This window comes from Festucalex cinctus, chromosome 16 (genome assembly GCF_051991245.1).
Source record: "Festucalex cinctus isolate MCC-2025b chromosome 16, RoL_Fcin_1.0, whole genome shotgun sequence".
Taxonomy (NCBI): Eukaryota; Metazoa; Chordata; class Actinopteri; order Syngnathiformes; family Syngnathidae; genus Festucalex; species Festucalex cinctus.
In genome coordinates, this window is record NC_135426.1 from 10,199,058 (window position 1) to 10,213,823 (window position 14,766).

At 39.9% G+C, this 14,766-nt stretch overlaps 2 protein-coding genes and 1 long non-coding RNA gene across 10 annotated transcripts in view; 2 read left to right on the forward strand and 1 right to left on the reverse strand.

Moving 5' to 3' along the window:
- Positions 1-8,328, reverse strand: part of LOC144003490 (cystine/glutamate transporter) — a 9,309-nt gene extending 981 nt beyond the window's left edge. Inside the window, exons 1-11 of the mRNA XM_077499812.1 lie at positions 7,963-8,328; positions 6,192-6,318; positions 5,109-5,224; positions 4,898-5,023; positions 3,488-3,587; positions 3,366-3,410; positions 3,168-3,291; positions 1,632-1,735; positions 893-989; positions 649-798; positions 378-555 (exon numbers count right to left, since the gene is read on the reverse strand). Coding sequence (XP_077355938.1) covers positions 378-555; positions 649-798; positions 893-989; positions 1,632-1,735; positions 3,168-3,291; positions 3,366-3,410; positions 3,488-3,587; positions 4,898-5,023; positions 5,109-5,224; positions 6,192-6,318; positions 7,963-8,182 — 1,387 coding nt within the window. The 5' untranslated portion in view covers positions 8,183-8,328. The remainder of the gene's footprint in view (positions 1-377; positions 556-648; positions 799-892; positions 990-1,631; positions 1,736-3,167; positions 3,292-3,365; positions 3,411-3,487; positions 3,588-4,897; positions 5,024-5,108; positions 5,225-6,191; positions 6,319-7,962) is intronic.
- LOC144003495 (uncharacterized) lies at positions 924-3,301 on the forward strand. The gene is made up of 3 exons (XR_013279002.1): positions 924-1,017; positions 1,625-1,740; positions 3,113-3,301. It is a non-coding gene; the product is annotated as an uncharacterized LOC144003495 (long non-coding RNA).
- A 3,634-nt stretch (positions 8,329-11,962) lies between the features above and the next one.
- ppfia2 (PTPRF interacting protein alpha 2) overlaps positions 11,963-14,766 on the forward strand; it is a 43,977-nt gene continuing 41,173 nt past the window's right edge. For 2 of the 8 annotated variants that reach the window (XR_013278997.1, XM_077499778.1), the window contains exons 1-2: positions 11,968-12,007; positions 13,060-13,352. The gene's annotated coding sequence lies outside the window, so the exon portion shown is untranslated. Of the gene's footprint in view, positions 12,008-13,046; positions 13,353-14,766 lie in introns of those variants that run through there. The other 6 variants (XR_013278999.1, XM_077499775.1, XR_013278998.1 and 3 more) reach the window with 6 other exon arrangements.

Consider the following 14,766-nt stretch of genomic DNA (forward strand, 5'->3'; position numbering starts at 1 on the left):
CTGACTTGGTTTGTGTTTTTTTTCCTGTGATGTTTATGTAAATCCCTTAACTCGTATGATATTTGTGCATTCTGCTTTTTTCTTTTTTTCTTTTTTTTAAGTTTGTCACTATGTATTTTACACACATTTTCTAAGACTTTTATGCACTATCTTACGTTTACTTTGTGTGCCATTTCTCATCTGTCTCCAAGTCCGTCCAGTCGAGGCAGATGGCTGCCCCCCATTGAGTCTTTACGAGAAGAGAATTTTCCTTTTAATGTGAGTTTATGGGGCTCATTTTAAAGTATAGGGAGATATTGAAATACTATATATATATTTTTTTGTGCCAACTGGTAACACATTTTCTTCATCAATGTCAGATGTGAGGTGCAACTCACTGAACAGGCGTGTCCATCTCGCCGGCAGTCGGGAGCGGTGCACGGTCGCGTAGTACACCGGGACTCCGGTCAGCGTCAGGGCGCAGCTGCGTCCTGTGTTCCAGGGGTCCGAGTAGAGCGACATGCCCACGATAAAGAAGCACACCGCCGTGAAGGTGACGGCGATGACTAGGGGGACCTGCCAAGATGATTGGTGAGTCGGCGTTGCCGACAAAACAAGGGCTGGATTGTGTCGAGTTGCGATTGTTTTTAATGTTTGCGTAAAACTCACCTTGAAAGGCCGAGGCAGCTGCGGGAAGCGGTAGCGGTGCACGAGCATCCCCAGCGTCGCCAAGGCGATGAAGAACCAGCGAGCGAAGGAGGCCAAGCTGATCAGGTGTTGGATCTCCTCGGTGATCAGCATCAGCACCACCAACGGGTACTGGAACGCAGTTTGAAACACACGTCACATGCTGCCTGACTTTCTCATCACTGAGCAAATTTTTGTATTTATTTATTTATTTATTTATTTTTACCAGTAACAAGATGGCAGGCAGCGGCGTGTGTCTGCGGATGTGAATCATGGAGAAGATGTGGGGCCAGTGGCCATCTCTGGCCCCCACAAACAGCATCCTGAAACACAAGCGATCGTTCAGCATTGGTAAGATACAAGTCTGGTCATATTTGTTGCATTAATTTAGATTTTTTTTTTCACCCTAAAAGTTTGCTAATTACAACTTTTTCTAGACGTTTATATTACACCACCAAAAAAGAAAAAAACTTTGACTACTAATATTTGCCATATCTGTCTATCTCTCATTCAAGAGCTAATTCGAGTGTTAGTATATCGCTCCTGTCAGCTGGAACCTTCCTAACTAAAAATAAATAAATAAATAAATGTTTTGGTCTTTTTAAATAATTTTAAAAACTTTCATCTACCTTTCGTCTTTCTTTTTCTCATAATTTACAAATTTGAACTCTTGACATTTTTATTTTTTATTTTTAATTATTAATTTTTATGTACCGTACATTCATTCGTTTAAAGAATGTTTTATCTAAAAAAAATATGCATTTTTTAAAATTAATTTTATTTAGAGATCCACAGGGAGCCATAGGAGAGGGACTAAAGAGCAACATGTGACTCCAGACTGAAGTAATCGGTCGATTTAATCAAATTCATCAAATGTGGCTTTAGTGCTCAAACATGTGCTCACTTCTGGGTAAGAGACTAAATTCTTATTGCACTGTTATTGTAAACAATCAATAAGGGCCCACCTGGGTGCAGTAAAGAAACCCCCATTGAGGGATCCCAGGCAAGACAGCGCCACCAGGAGGGGAATGACAGTCGACACACCTTGGAGCGCGCGGCCGGCGAATGTCTGCGGTGAGGAAACTCAGAGTAACACTTAAAATTTCACTATTTCTACTAGAGTTGCCAGAATTAATCTAAAAGTAACCATTATCAAATTAATCGAGAACTGAAGAATATAATGATGTCACACATGAAATTAAGCTCCAGAACTGGAGCTACAAGAATATGTAAGACATTTTTACATGCCCCAAACACAGCTCAAACGCCAACTCATTTAATTATCATTTGTGCGTTGTGCCATCTTCATTTATGTTTAAGCAGGAACATGTTTACTAACATTTACACATCTGAACAAATCTCACACGTGTTCCTTTTATTATATGACACAAGAATTATTCAAATAGACCTTGTGGTTCCAGAGATATCCTTTTTTTATTTTTGGTATGTAATTTTGGCAAAAGCCTGACAAATAGCTTCGGGTTTAATAATAATCAAGTAGTTGTTTGGAGAAATTATTATTTTTTATTTAAAATTGTCCACATCCTCTGATTTCAGCATATCAACAGTAATTGGTCATTGATTTCTGTAGTCCTTCATGAAAGAAGACTGATTAATACATTTCAATGCAAAATTAAAATGAATAAGAATAATCGATTGAATAAAAGATAGATTAATCAATTCTAAAAATATTCGATAGTGACAGCACTAATTTCTACTAGCTGCTTGATTATGAAGAAAATATTACAATTATTTTTAGCAATTGACATCATGATAAGGACAATCATTTATTTTTGGTAAAAAAAAACAAAAACAAGAAAATGTTTAAATGTAAAAATTATTAAGACAAATAAAATTCTTTGAAACACTAATTATGCAGGTTCCTTTTGAATGAATCAAAATGTATTAAATTTGTCATTTCAAAATTTGAAAAGGTGCAAATTTTAAGGGATACTTGACTCATTGTACAATTTTCATCAGTGAAAAGTTAATATTTTGTCCAGAATGAATTTGATAACTTTATTATTGTTCATGTACAATTAATACCTTTTTAAAAAGTATTTTTTGTACTTGCTGTCGACTGATCATATCGCCTGTGCTGAGGAAGTAGGTAACGGCCAATCATGGCTCACCTGTTTTCTGGGTTTGGTCAGTAACCTGAGCCATGATTGGTCGTTAGCTACTTCCTCAGCACAGGTGATGTCATCATCAGTCGACAGCAAATAGAAAAAATGACTTTTTAAAGGTTTAATTGTACGTGAAAAATAATGAAGTTACCACATTAATTAAAGACAAAATTAACTTTTTACTGCTGAGAATGGCTCAATGAGTCAAATATCCCTTTAAACAACTCAAAATTAATATTAATAATCTTTTTTTTCTGACAATTTTGTAATTGTGGAGTATAATAATTGAAATTGTAATTGAATTCTGATGAATTGCACAGGCCTCATTTCGACTTGGCTTTCCATCGGCTGTGGATGGCGCGTCGTCGTACTGACCACAGCCACGGCTTCAGACACGAGGAGCTCGTCCGGCGTCATCACCGTGTAGTAGGACACGTTGACCAGCACGTACAGCACCGTCACCATCACCATGGAGCACGTGATGGCCAGCGGGATGGTCCTGAGGCCACAGCGTAACACTTTGGAATGCTTTCCCGCAAACTCGACTGACGTACGTGGGAGGGTGAGAAATACCTGTTTGGGTTGATGATTTCTTCCGTGACCATGTTGAGATAAAACCTAAGAGGAGTTCCGCTCTGAGTGTTGACTTTATTATGATATCACGTCACAAGCTCATTTGTTTAATTCGCACTCACCATCCTCCGTACGCATACAGACCGTTGTAAAAGGCCAGCGGCAACCTGTCCAATGTCAACGCCTCCAGCTCGAAGCCGTTCTGGAAGTTCTCCGTTCTCCCTGACAAGAGAAGAACCACACCAAATCGAATATTTTTAGAATTAATTAATGTTATTAAATTGATTAGTCGACTAATCGGAATTCATTTTAATTTTGCATTAAAGTGTATTACAAAAGCATTTATTCCTCCCGATTACTGTTTATTAACCAGTGATTGGTGTTTAATTCATACTTCGTATTCGTATCGTGATTTAAAAAAAACAAAAGGCGGAATTGATGTACTAGGTTACCAGTTTGGTCATTGTTTTCCAAAGTAAAAACAGAGGTTTGCAAATGTCTTATTTGGATTAAACACAGAAGATAGTTAGTCTTATTTCATCGAGGACTACAGAAATTATTATTGTTATGCTGAAATCAGAGGATTTGGACAAATTTAAATGAAAAAAATGGCTCCAAATGATTACTCGGTTATTATAGGGATACTTGACTCATTGAGCCATTTTCAGCAGTAAAAAGTTTGTATTTTGTTTATAATTAATGTGGTAAACTTAATTATTTTTCATGTACAATTAACTCACACCAAGCCATTTTCACTGAAGCAATCCCCTTTGTTCCCAGCTGTTTTACTGGATTTTGACTGATTTTGCAAGACCCACATAATATTGTGTTCTATTTCTATAAAAACATGGAACCTAATGAAATAAAAGGGGGGGGGGGGTATATTTGTATCTGCTTTCATTTTGCATCAATTAGCATTATAATATAGCTTAGTTTCATTAATATTCACATTCCTGGTGAAAACACTGACAAAAAGCTTGTTGCAACATGGCTCTGGCTGATCTCTTATACTCTGCTGCCACCTGCTGGCCAATTTTTGTAATAACTACTTCATGTCAGAAGCTGCATCAAAGCCGTCTGTATGCTCTTGCATTTAAAAATACTAAATAAACGTATACATATGTTTTTGGGAACATTTACACATTTTTGGGTTTGAATGAATGAGTTAATACTTTTAAAAAGTAATTTCTCGACTTGCTGTTGACTGAAGATGACATCACCTGTGCTGAGAAGTAGGTAACGACCAATAGTGGCTCAGTTTACTGACCAAACCCAGAAAACAGACGAGCCATGATTGGTCGTTAACTACTTCTTCAGCACAGGTGATGTCATCATTAGTCGACAGCAAGTGGAAAAAATAGTTTTTAAAAGTATTAATTGTACATGAAAAATAATGAACTTTTAAAATTCTGAATAAAATATTAACTTTTCATGGCCTAGTATCCCTTTAAAATAATTAGTAATTTGATAATCGATTGATTTTGACAGCTCTAGTTCAGTCTTTCAACCCCACTCCTCTTTCCGTAGCCCACCTTTGGCCAGCGCCATGACGCCAGGCACGATGATGAGGACCAGGGCGAAGGTCTTGATTAAAGTCAAGGTGACCTGGGTGCGAGAGGCCATGGTGACGCTCCAGCAGTTGATGGCCACCACGAAGGCTGTGGACATAAAAAGCGGTGAGTGGGGAAAAAAAGTGGAACAGCATTGTTGGCTCGGAAGGTGGTGGAAAGTGGGGGCACTTACTCACTCCCAGCAGGCTGACGAGTCGGATGAGCGATGTGGGGGCTTCGCAGGGGGCAAAGAAGGGCTCCACCACATAGCGGCCGAAAGCTAGTGACACGTAGGTGGCCACGGCCGGCCTGGAGAAAACGTGTACAATGTATCAGGAGGATTTCATCACCACTTTCATTATTACACTGTGCCAAAAAAGTCAATTTTCATAAGAATCGTGATTATCATTTAGAACAATTCAGAATCGAATGAAAATGTCCTAAAATCAATTTTATTTACTGCCTGGCCCTTGTTTGTGTACTGGGAACGCTGTTCATGGTGTACCCTATTTGGCCACTTAGGGCAGTGTGGTTCCGCACATTCTGATATACAGCAAGTTGTAGCTACACTAGAGAGTAGAAGGAAAAAGTCACGATCAAGTTTTGCCAATAAAAGTAATTATTTTGCAGCAAAGAAGAGCATATGTTGGTGAGTAATGTTAAGATGCTTCTCTTTATACATTCCTGAAGGGTTTTGTATGAAAAGCCGTTCTTTTGAGGGATAAAAGTGCCGCGAGTTAGCGGTGCCATTTAGCATTAGCGAGTCAGGCTGGAGTAGGTCGTGACAATTATTTGCTCATCTATAAAATGAAGCAAAAATCATTGTCAAGATGTATAAGTTTATTTTTTTTAATCTTAGAAAATATACTTCATTTTAAATTTCTAAAAAAAAATGTTCAGGGAGCACCCAAGGTTATTATCCGTACGTTTTAAAAGTTAAATGTAAACTTTAAAGAAGTAACTGCCATGGCTCTGTTTTTCGTAAAGCCAAAAAAATAAAAAAAAATAAAAAAAATAACTTAATTTTGTTTTAATGTTGAACAAAAACAAAAGGTTTGGAAGGTTCCCAGGGTCACCAGCATTAACCGAAAATTTAAATAAATACTTTGCTGAGACTAAAATTGTTTTTTTAGCTTTATCTTTTATCAGCCAGCCATCAGATTTGAAAGAAGAAAAAAAAAGCTGATAGCAATATTCATCAAAATGCCCAGTATGGGGTTCTATCCATAGCATATAGTTGACTCTGACTGCTCGCCATTCCACAAAAAAGACCCACCTCATGAAGATGAATTCCACCCACAGGCGTAAAAAGGCAGGAAGTGGCCCCAGGGTCTCCAGTAGATAAGTGTAGTGACCCCCCGATTTGCTGAAAGTGGTGCCCAGTTCAGCGTAGCACAGCGCTCCTGATGGCGCACACACACACACACACACACACATCACTACGCATTGTTGCATTCTTAGCAACCAAATCCGTAGAGCCGTTACGAACTGGCCAAACGAGCCGCAGTCACTTAAAAACACAAAATACCGTAAGCATGAATTGTGAGATCTTTTTTGTTGTGGCTGATTTTGAAGAGCTCGAAGCCTCCTGTAATGTGAAGGCAACATCACAAGGCACATGATAATAATAAGCAGCATTTGTTCACGCTTCATCTTCAGTTTGTACTTCATGATCAGTTATAGTACTGCAGGGGTCTTCTTTGTCTTTTGGATAATGAGGACTTTGGCTTCTTAGATTCTTCACACCTCACTTTTGACTTCTTGTGGGATTACATTGGACAAATCAAGTTTTGGCTGCTAAATGTCGACTCTCATTTTGTGTTGAAAACGTTCATACATGTCGTCAGTATTGTTGTTTGTGACAAACTTCACCAGCCTGTTTTTCTGTACTTTGCCCGAGTTTGGAAAAAGATTAATAATGCATGACTGCATATGTCTAACATTTGCTGTCATATGTGCAAGCAAACGTTTTGTACCAAATGCTCTCATTTTGGACAATGTCAGGTTTCTTCTCAGTTAACATAAAATATGGGGTTTGTTGAAGACGCATCGATTTTCTGATTATAGCAGCTGTTTGTACTGCATGTCCATAACTTTTTTGATAGTTTTGAGTTCAATTAACATATATCATGCCTTTCCTCCATTAGGGCTGACTATCGATTCAAATATCCTCAATTGATTCGATTTCGATTTTTTCTGATTCGATTCACTTCAGTTCAATCCGATATCAATTTAATTATAGAACATCAATTCTTTTTAAATGTCAAGGACATGGTAAAAACTCCACAAATATTAAGTTACAAAGAAAATTTTGCAGAAGCAGTAACTGGTCAAATAATTTAGTTTATTAATGAAAGTAAAACATGTTGTAATCACTTAAGTGTTACACAAACACTGACATCAGCAAGGATGAGATGAAAATATTTTCATAATTCTAAATCAATATTAGTAAATATAAACATATTCTGAATTGTCTTAAAGTGCAATTTAAGAAAATACTTTTAAATTCATGTGAACCGTAAATTTCAAGAAAACAGTAAGATACAAAAAAAAAAAGGCCTTTAAAAATCTAATTTCTTTAGAATTTATGGGAAAGTTTGATATTTAAATAATTGATTCATGATTTTAGAATCTTAGGCTGAAAACGGAAAATCGATTATTCAATGTTATTATTATTTTTTAAACCCAGCCCTATCTTGTTCTTTCTGCAGCCCCAATCTGATGGTTTGATAGCATTTTGACTGAGCAGGAACTGAAACACAGAAGACGTAAATTCCGTTCCATGATCTGACCTTATGCATTTCATTTTCCCACAAGGGGCAACATCTGTTATACATCTTTCCATAGCGTTGACTATCACTTAGAAAATAAGTGAACATGACATGAGGGAACAAGTGCAAGTGAGCATTTCACGCTTAGTTCAAATAAAGGCATAACAAATTTCAGTGCAATTAGTCAGACCCAACCATTCCAATTTTGTGCCTAAACAGGCTGCCACCCCAATCCCAAAGTGCCCGTAAGGGACATTTAACCGGCAGCATCCCTACCGAACAAGGAGAGCACCCCAGACAGCAGCCATACCACCAGCGAGAGGCCCACGCTGCCGCTGTTCAACAGAACCCCCTTGGGGGCGATGAAGATGCCGCTGCCCACCACCGTGCCGATGATGAAGGACGCGGCGGGCACCAGGCCGATTTCCCGCCTCAGGTGCACCGTCTCGCCCTCCGGCCGATGACCGCCGTCATCCTCCTCCGTCTTCTGCCTCATGACGCTGACTGACCTCACACTCGATGGATTGACTCGACGCAAACGATCCTCAAAGCTCTGCCAGGTCCGTTGAGGATTGACGCAAATGCAGGGAAATCCAACAAACAACTTGCAATCCCGCCCCAATCCTCTCCCAACTTTCTCATTCACTGATTGGCTCTCCCGCCTGAGACTGCCGAGGGCAACAAAGCCACAGCTTTCCCCCAGGCCTCGGACACTAACGGGCCGTTTAAATGCTGGGGCACAGTTTTGCTTTTTGTGTGTGACACAGAAAAATGAGGAGGAGGAGGAGGAGGAGGAGGAGGGAGGCAGCTGCACAAACTTGGAGAACAACAACGCGCCAGGCGAGACCTCTCTGGCCCTCCATGTGCAACTTTGCATTCCACTGTCATCTTGTCAGTTAAATCCTTCACAAAAGTGTGAAAACGAGGCATTCATGCTGTCAAATGCGTCTCGTGGGCAAAGCAACAAAAGTCACGCAAAGTTTTGAACCTTCCAGTTTTTTGTTTTTTTTCTCTGCTGCGGCATTTTAGTTTTCCTCCACATGAGGGCAGCGTAAACTCACATGAATCCACTGACCTGACCTGAGCTGAGGCTCGCTGCGGCATTTTAGTTTTCCTCCACAAGAGGGCAGCGTAAGCTCATGAATCAGAGCTGAGCATAGAGTACTACGCTGTGATTGGTCAACTGCTGGTCACATGACATGTGGACGCCATCTTGTTACCCTGCTGAAACAGAGTTGTCCAAACTATGAACGGCAATGACTTCATCATGACATCCATGTGAATTCTTGCAGCAGGGTTTGTTTGTTTTTAAATCCCAAATTCTCGTCTTTTCCCAGGTGGCAGAGGCTAAAACTGTCATCTTGCTCCAGGAGTGCAATAATCCGATCAACCTCAGCTGCTCCTTACAGTGTAAGTCAAGCATAATACATTTATCCTTATATTGTTCCACCTGTGTTGCAATACGTTTGTCTATATAATGGCCTGGCCACACTAACATTTTCATAGCTTATGTCCATCGTGTGTCCTGCTCAAAGTCATGTTTATGAGCCAAAAAACAGTGTCCCAATACATTTGCACATGTTGTGCTGTGGTCAGACAGGCGTCCGTCCAGATACTTTTGTCCATATGAAAATGGTGACATGTTCATGTAATGTTCTGCTCTCAATCTTGATTTTGGTTGAACCATTATTTTTGTCTTGTGGCGTTCTGGTTGACCCATGGCCCAATAATTATGCCAATACGTTAGATCTGAAATTGGCGTCTCAGTACTTTTCTTCAGTCACCCGTCAAGCTTAATCAGTCCGCCACCATTTTGGTTCCAGAAGAACCAGCGGCAATGGAGCTGCTGCAGCTGCAGCATTTTAAAGGGGGGCTCCTGACTTCCAGACTGCATGGCGTCTCTGTGACCAAACACCTCGGCCTGCTTCTTGTTGCTAGGATACGCCTCCTGCCGAAGCCTCCATTGTGGAGTAGCACTAAGATGGCCTTGGATGATTTAAAGGGACATTACAGACCAAAGCCACATTTTGTCCACATTTCCTTGGATTTTATTTTGGGGAGAAATGTATGTTGTTAATTTGGGGAGTGGACATTTCTTTGTAGATTCACACAAAATTCTTGAGAAAGTTAGACCACATCTTCTCTTAAAATGTCTTTTTAGGGTTGTTTTTTTTTTTTTTTTTTTTTTTTTTTTTTTTTTTTTTTAAGAAAATGAAAATTTCCCTTCAAAGAAAGAAGGAGAGAAAAAAAAAGGAAATATTTCCGCATTTGAAAAATGCATTAAAGACAAAGGCTTTTTCTCTTCAATTGACCTTTGGCATCTGTGCTCGGCTAATCCAGGGAACGCCATCCACATTACGGAACATTCTGCCTGTTGGCTGTTGGCTGGTATGTGTAGAAATGTTCATCACACAATATGGAAAATGGGAATCTATCATGGTCGGAAGTGTATTTTTTTTCTTTTTCAAGAAATGGGATTTACCTTGTAGTTTTTTGTTAAAAGCTGGGAACTTTTTCTTTGTATTTTTTATGGGAGTTAATAGTTTTGTGAACATCCCTGTGAAAAACTACAAAGCTCAGCTCATGTTCACTAGTCCAATAATCCGCCCATAATTGAAGATGTGTTCCCATAAAATCTGACTTGTTCCGTTCTGGTGCAGCTGACATCCATCAAAGGGGCTTGGAACTTCCTGCTGAGTCATCTTCTTTCAGATCAAATCAACAATTCATGAATTTGATGACTCATTCATTCCAACATCACAGACAGACGTGTTCTTTAGACACAACAGGAAGGGAAGCAGGGAGGGAGGGAGGAATTGTCTGCTGCCATCCTTTCCTGCTTGCTGCTCTGAATTATTGATGATACTGACGACATGCGTAAGGAGGCTTGAGCTTGCTACAAACTTTAGTCCTCCCCCCCCCCCCCCCCCCAAAAAAAAACAAAACATCAGTTTAATTTTTTTCTTTTGATTTTTTTTTTATGGGGGTGTTTCTTTACAGTTTTTTTCCTCGAATATATGGCAGATTTCTTTGCAGATTTGCCTTCTAGAATACAATGTAATTGCACATCCACTCCAGTAGGTGGCAATGGTGCTTTCATATTCAGAGAGTGCGCAAGGAGTATTAGCTTCTCTGCAGAGGTGCCGTCACTTGCCTTTGGTGCAGGTGCCGTGGGTTCGCTTCCCCACCTGGGAGACCATGTTTGTGAGTGAGTGGAGAAAAAAAAAGTAAATAAAACAACTGAGAAGCACTATTATATATTTTGTTAATTTTTTATTTTTTTTTGGGTCATATTTTAATAGTTTTAACAACACATCTTTGTTAATTTGGTCTTTTTTTTCTGAAAAAAATTAACCTTACTTTTATTTTTGTTTTTTAATAATAATTTCAATTTTAAGTATTTTTATACACCCAAAATGGGAACTTTTATGAACCTTTTTTTTTTTTTTTTTTTTTTTTTTTTTGCATTTATTGGAATCTTATTTTTGTTGTTTTGACATTTACTTGTAGCTTTTTTTTTACTAAATGATTTTTTTTTGTCATGATTATTATTAATATTTTTATTTATTATCGTTTTGAATTGTGCCCAGTTCTTGAGCATCTTCTAGTGCGAGCGCGTTCTGGAGCAGATGTTTGGTACACCTGTGTTGCCTCTGTGTGACCTGAGCGGCAATCAGACGAGGCAATCGACACTCTTGTTTGCTGTGCATGCCATCTGTCGTTCGGCCAGGGAAAGATGTGGACAAGCTTCGATTGGGAAGGCATCAAAGGTCCCCCCCCAAGTGGGAGGAGGCCTTGTCCACACGCACAGGAGGGAAGGGGGAGGAAGTTTCCTTCATTGAGCTGCATGTACCTGTGCAGCAGCTGCAGCTGCAGGACGTGTGAGGCATGGGAGGGGGGTTGGGGGGGGAATCTTCATTAGCGGCCCTCTGTGTTCTTTCGGCCCCAACTGCATGGTTGCCTGGCAACTGGAACCCTGCTCGGGCCAATCAGGACGGCATGCAACAGGAGCTCTACCCTACACAACATCTGGAAATCCGCCATTGCTGAACACGTCTATAAGTAGCGGGTTCAAATATGAAATTATTGTGGCGGCTGAGTGGTTATGTTAACCACGTAGTTGAAATTTCTGTAAGCAAACAATGGCAGCAAATTGGGTCTCAGCACCATGGACAGCAACGTCAGACTTCCTGCTTTACAAGCTGAAAAGCACGTCAATAATTAAATGTATTGATTTTTGGATGCGTTTTCTCTCTTAGGTGGGAAGAGTCTGAAAACGCATGCTGGATGGATGGGCGTTACCACGACAAGTAGAAGACAAGTGAGTGTGGTGTTACATGTATTTAGCCATTTTTTATTCATTAAAATAGTTGTAATTGTTCGATTATTTTACAAACATATTTCAAACATTTTTATTTAATTTATATTTTATATGTATATATAGATTTTTTTTAAGTGTCTTACATGATTGAAAATAAATATTTTACAAACATAAACCATTTCTACTAGCGCTCGGTATCGATTCTAATTTCCTCAATTTTTTATTTTATTTTTTTTTTCGGTTTCGATTTGATTCGCTTCAATTCAATCGATAGTGATTAATTATAGCACATCAGTTCTTCTTAAAGATCAAGGGCATGATTAAAAACTCTACACACAAATTCCAAATAAAATTTTGCACAGGCAGTAACTGCTTAAATAATTCAATAATTGTAAATAAAGATTCTGAATGGTCATAACGTGCAATAAGTCAGGTCTTTCATTAATGTAAGAAAATAATTTTAAATTCATGTGAACAATAAATTCCAACAAAAAAACTAAGATGCAAAAAATAGCCTTTAAAAGTCTATTATCTTGTGAATTTACGGGGGGGGAAAAAGAAAATATTCGATTCATGGTGTTGTGCATCGATATCGGGCTCAAAAAGGAGAATCGATTCGATATTAGTTGATTTTTTTTTAAAACCCAACCCTAATTTCTCTAATTTTTGATAACATATTTTAAAAGTAAAATTACCCTCTGTGTTATGTGTTATTTTGTTTATATAAATAAGCCAATTTACATACTTTTTAAAAATAGTTCTTGTGCTTTCTGCTTGATAAAAATATTTGTTACTACTATTTTGGTAAAGAAGTGCTGTTCCTAATATTTTGACCACCTGTGCGAGCCAGTAAGACTAAAACCTGCCCCCATTGCTGAATCAACACCTCAAATTTGAGCATCTGCATTGGGGGGGGGGGGGTGTTCCTAATCAAGTGTCCCCTGCCTCCTTATTGGTCGGCACCCCCTAATGATGATGAAAAGCACAGCTGCAACTTTAAGACTCCCCTCCTCCTCCTCTTCCTCCCCATCTCCCTCAATGGTCTCTCCCAGTTCGCCTCCTCCTCCTCCTCTTCTTCCTCGAGCTCTTCTTCTCCGTGAAGCAACACCGGAAACATGTCGTCGTGGGCACGTCGTTCGTGACCATGATGATGATGATGATGAGGGTGGTGGTGACGGCGGCGGCAGTGGAAGCGCGCCGGCCGCGCCTTCTTCACGCCGCGCGGACGCACCACTGAGATCAGCTTGGGATTTTTTTTTAAATTTTTTTTTTTTAAATTTGGGAAGCGCGTGCGCAAGCTGCAGACAAGCGGAGCGTCGGAGTCGTGAACGCGCACGCAGAGAAGGTAAGCGCGCTCCTGACCTACATCGCCAAGGTGATTGTGTGCGTGCGTGTGTGCGCTTCGACATTGCCGGGAGGTGGCGGGGGGTGCTTGATGGTATGATGTAATGCACTTGAGACAATAGCCAAGCATGCTCCCCCCCACCAACTCGCGCACACGCATGCATTAAGCACACACTCACGTGCACTAGAGGGTGAATGGCCGCAGGCATACAGTAGACGTCATCTTTATAATCAACCCACACTGTCCTGCTGTTTTAATGAATGAACATGCGTTAAACAAGCACACTGAAGAGCTGTGAGCATACATGTCAATTTTGCAGTGAACACGCACACACTTAAATTACTGTGTGTGTCCCAATTCTTTTGTGACAATCCGCTTCACACAGATGCAAACATATTGGGACACTTCCAGTTCAAATGCTTTTGTATGGTCACTTACTGTACATGTCACAATACTTTTGTGACACTCACACAAAAGTATTGGGACACCTCCAGGTGAACGCACATAAACTCGCTCATAAACTGTTTCCTTCAAAGTTGGACACAGGTGTTCTCTTACTGAGCCCCGATTGGTTAATTGATAGATGACTCGTGTCCCAATATTTTTGTCTCAAACCCCAGCCTTATGACAAGCTCAGTGTGACTGCAAGGGACTGTGGGTAATCTAGTTTAAACACACACACAGTCAGATTCTTGTTTGGATGAGGACTAGCCATAAATGCTAACGTCTAGTTAGCTATCATTGACAAATCCACATGGGAATTGATTTGATAGTATCAAACTGGACTGACTTAACAGGTTGCATTCTTGGCAGGCTGCGTGTGTTTGTGCTCTCTACAATCTGGTGCGGTCCATTCATAAACACACACGCACACTGAAAAAAAACCCAAAAAAACATGATGGTGGCTAATGTTGTGAGAGGACTCCACAAAGCATTTCATGATCACATGTGCCGCCAAGCGCTCCGCCGAGTGCCACTTTATGTTCTGCCATCTCACGCAGTCCGTTTAGGCAGCCGACTTGTTGGGTCCATCATTGATTTCTATTCATTTGCTGACTGGCAGATGTTCGGCGGCCTTTAGTGAGTGTTAGCATTTTGAACTTGACGACTTTCGACGTCTTACGCAGCCCCTTTAGGCGGCAGATCAGCACAAAATGGACCACTTGATTTACGATGAACAACATCCCTCATTTCGTTTACTGACAGACTGACTGATCTTTGGAGCCCTTTAATTAGCTTTGGCATTTTGCTCATCTTGTTTCAGAGCATGCCAAACTTACACAGCCTATTTAGGCAGCCGACTATCAAAAATCCCTGTATTTATAATATACATCTCTTGCTTAGTTCCAATGATAGACTTCTGTTTATATCCTATTAATTCATATTAGTGTTAGTTTTGACATACTTAGTTTTT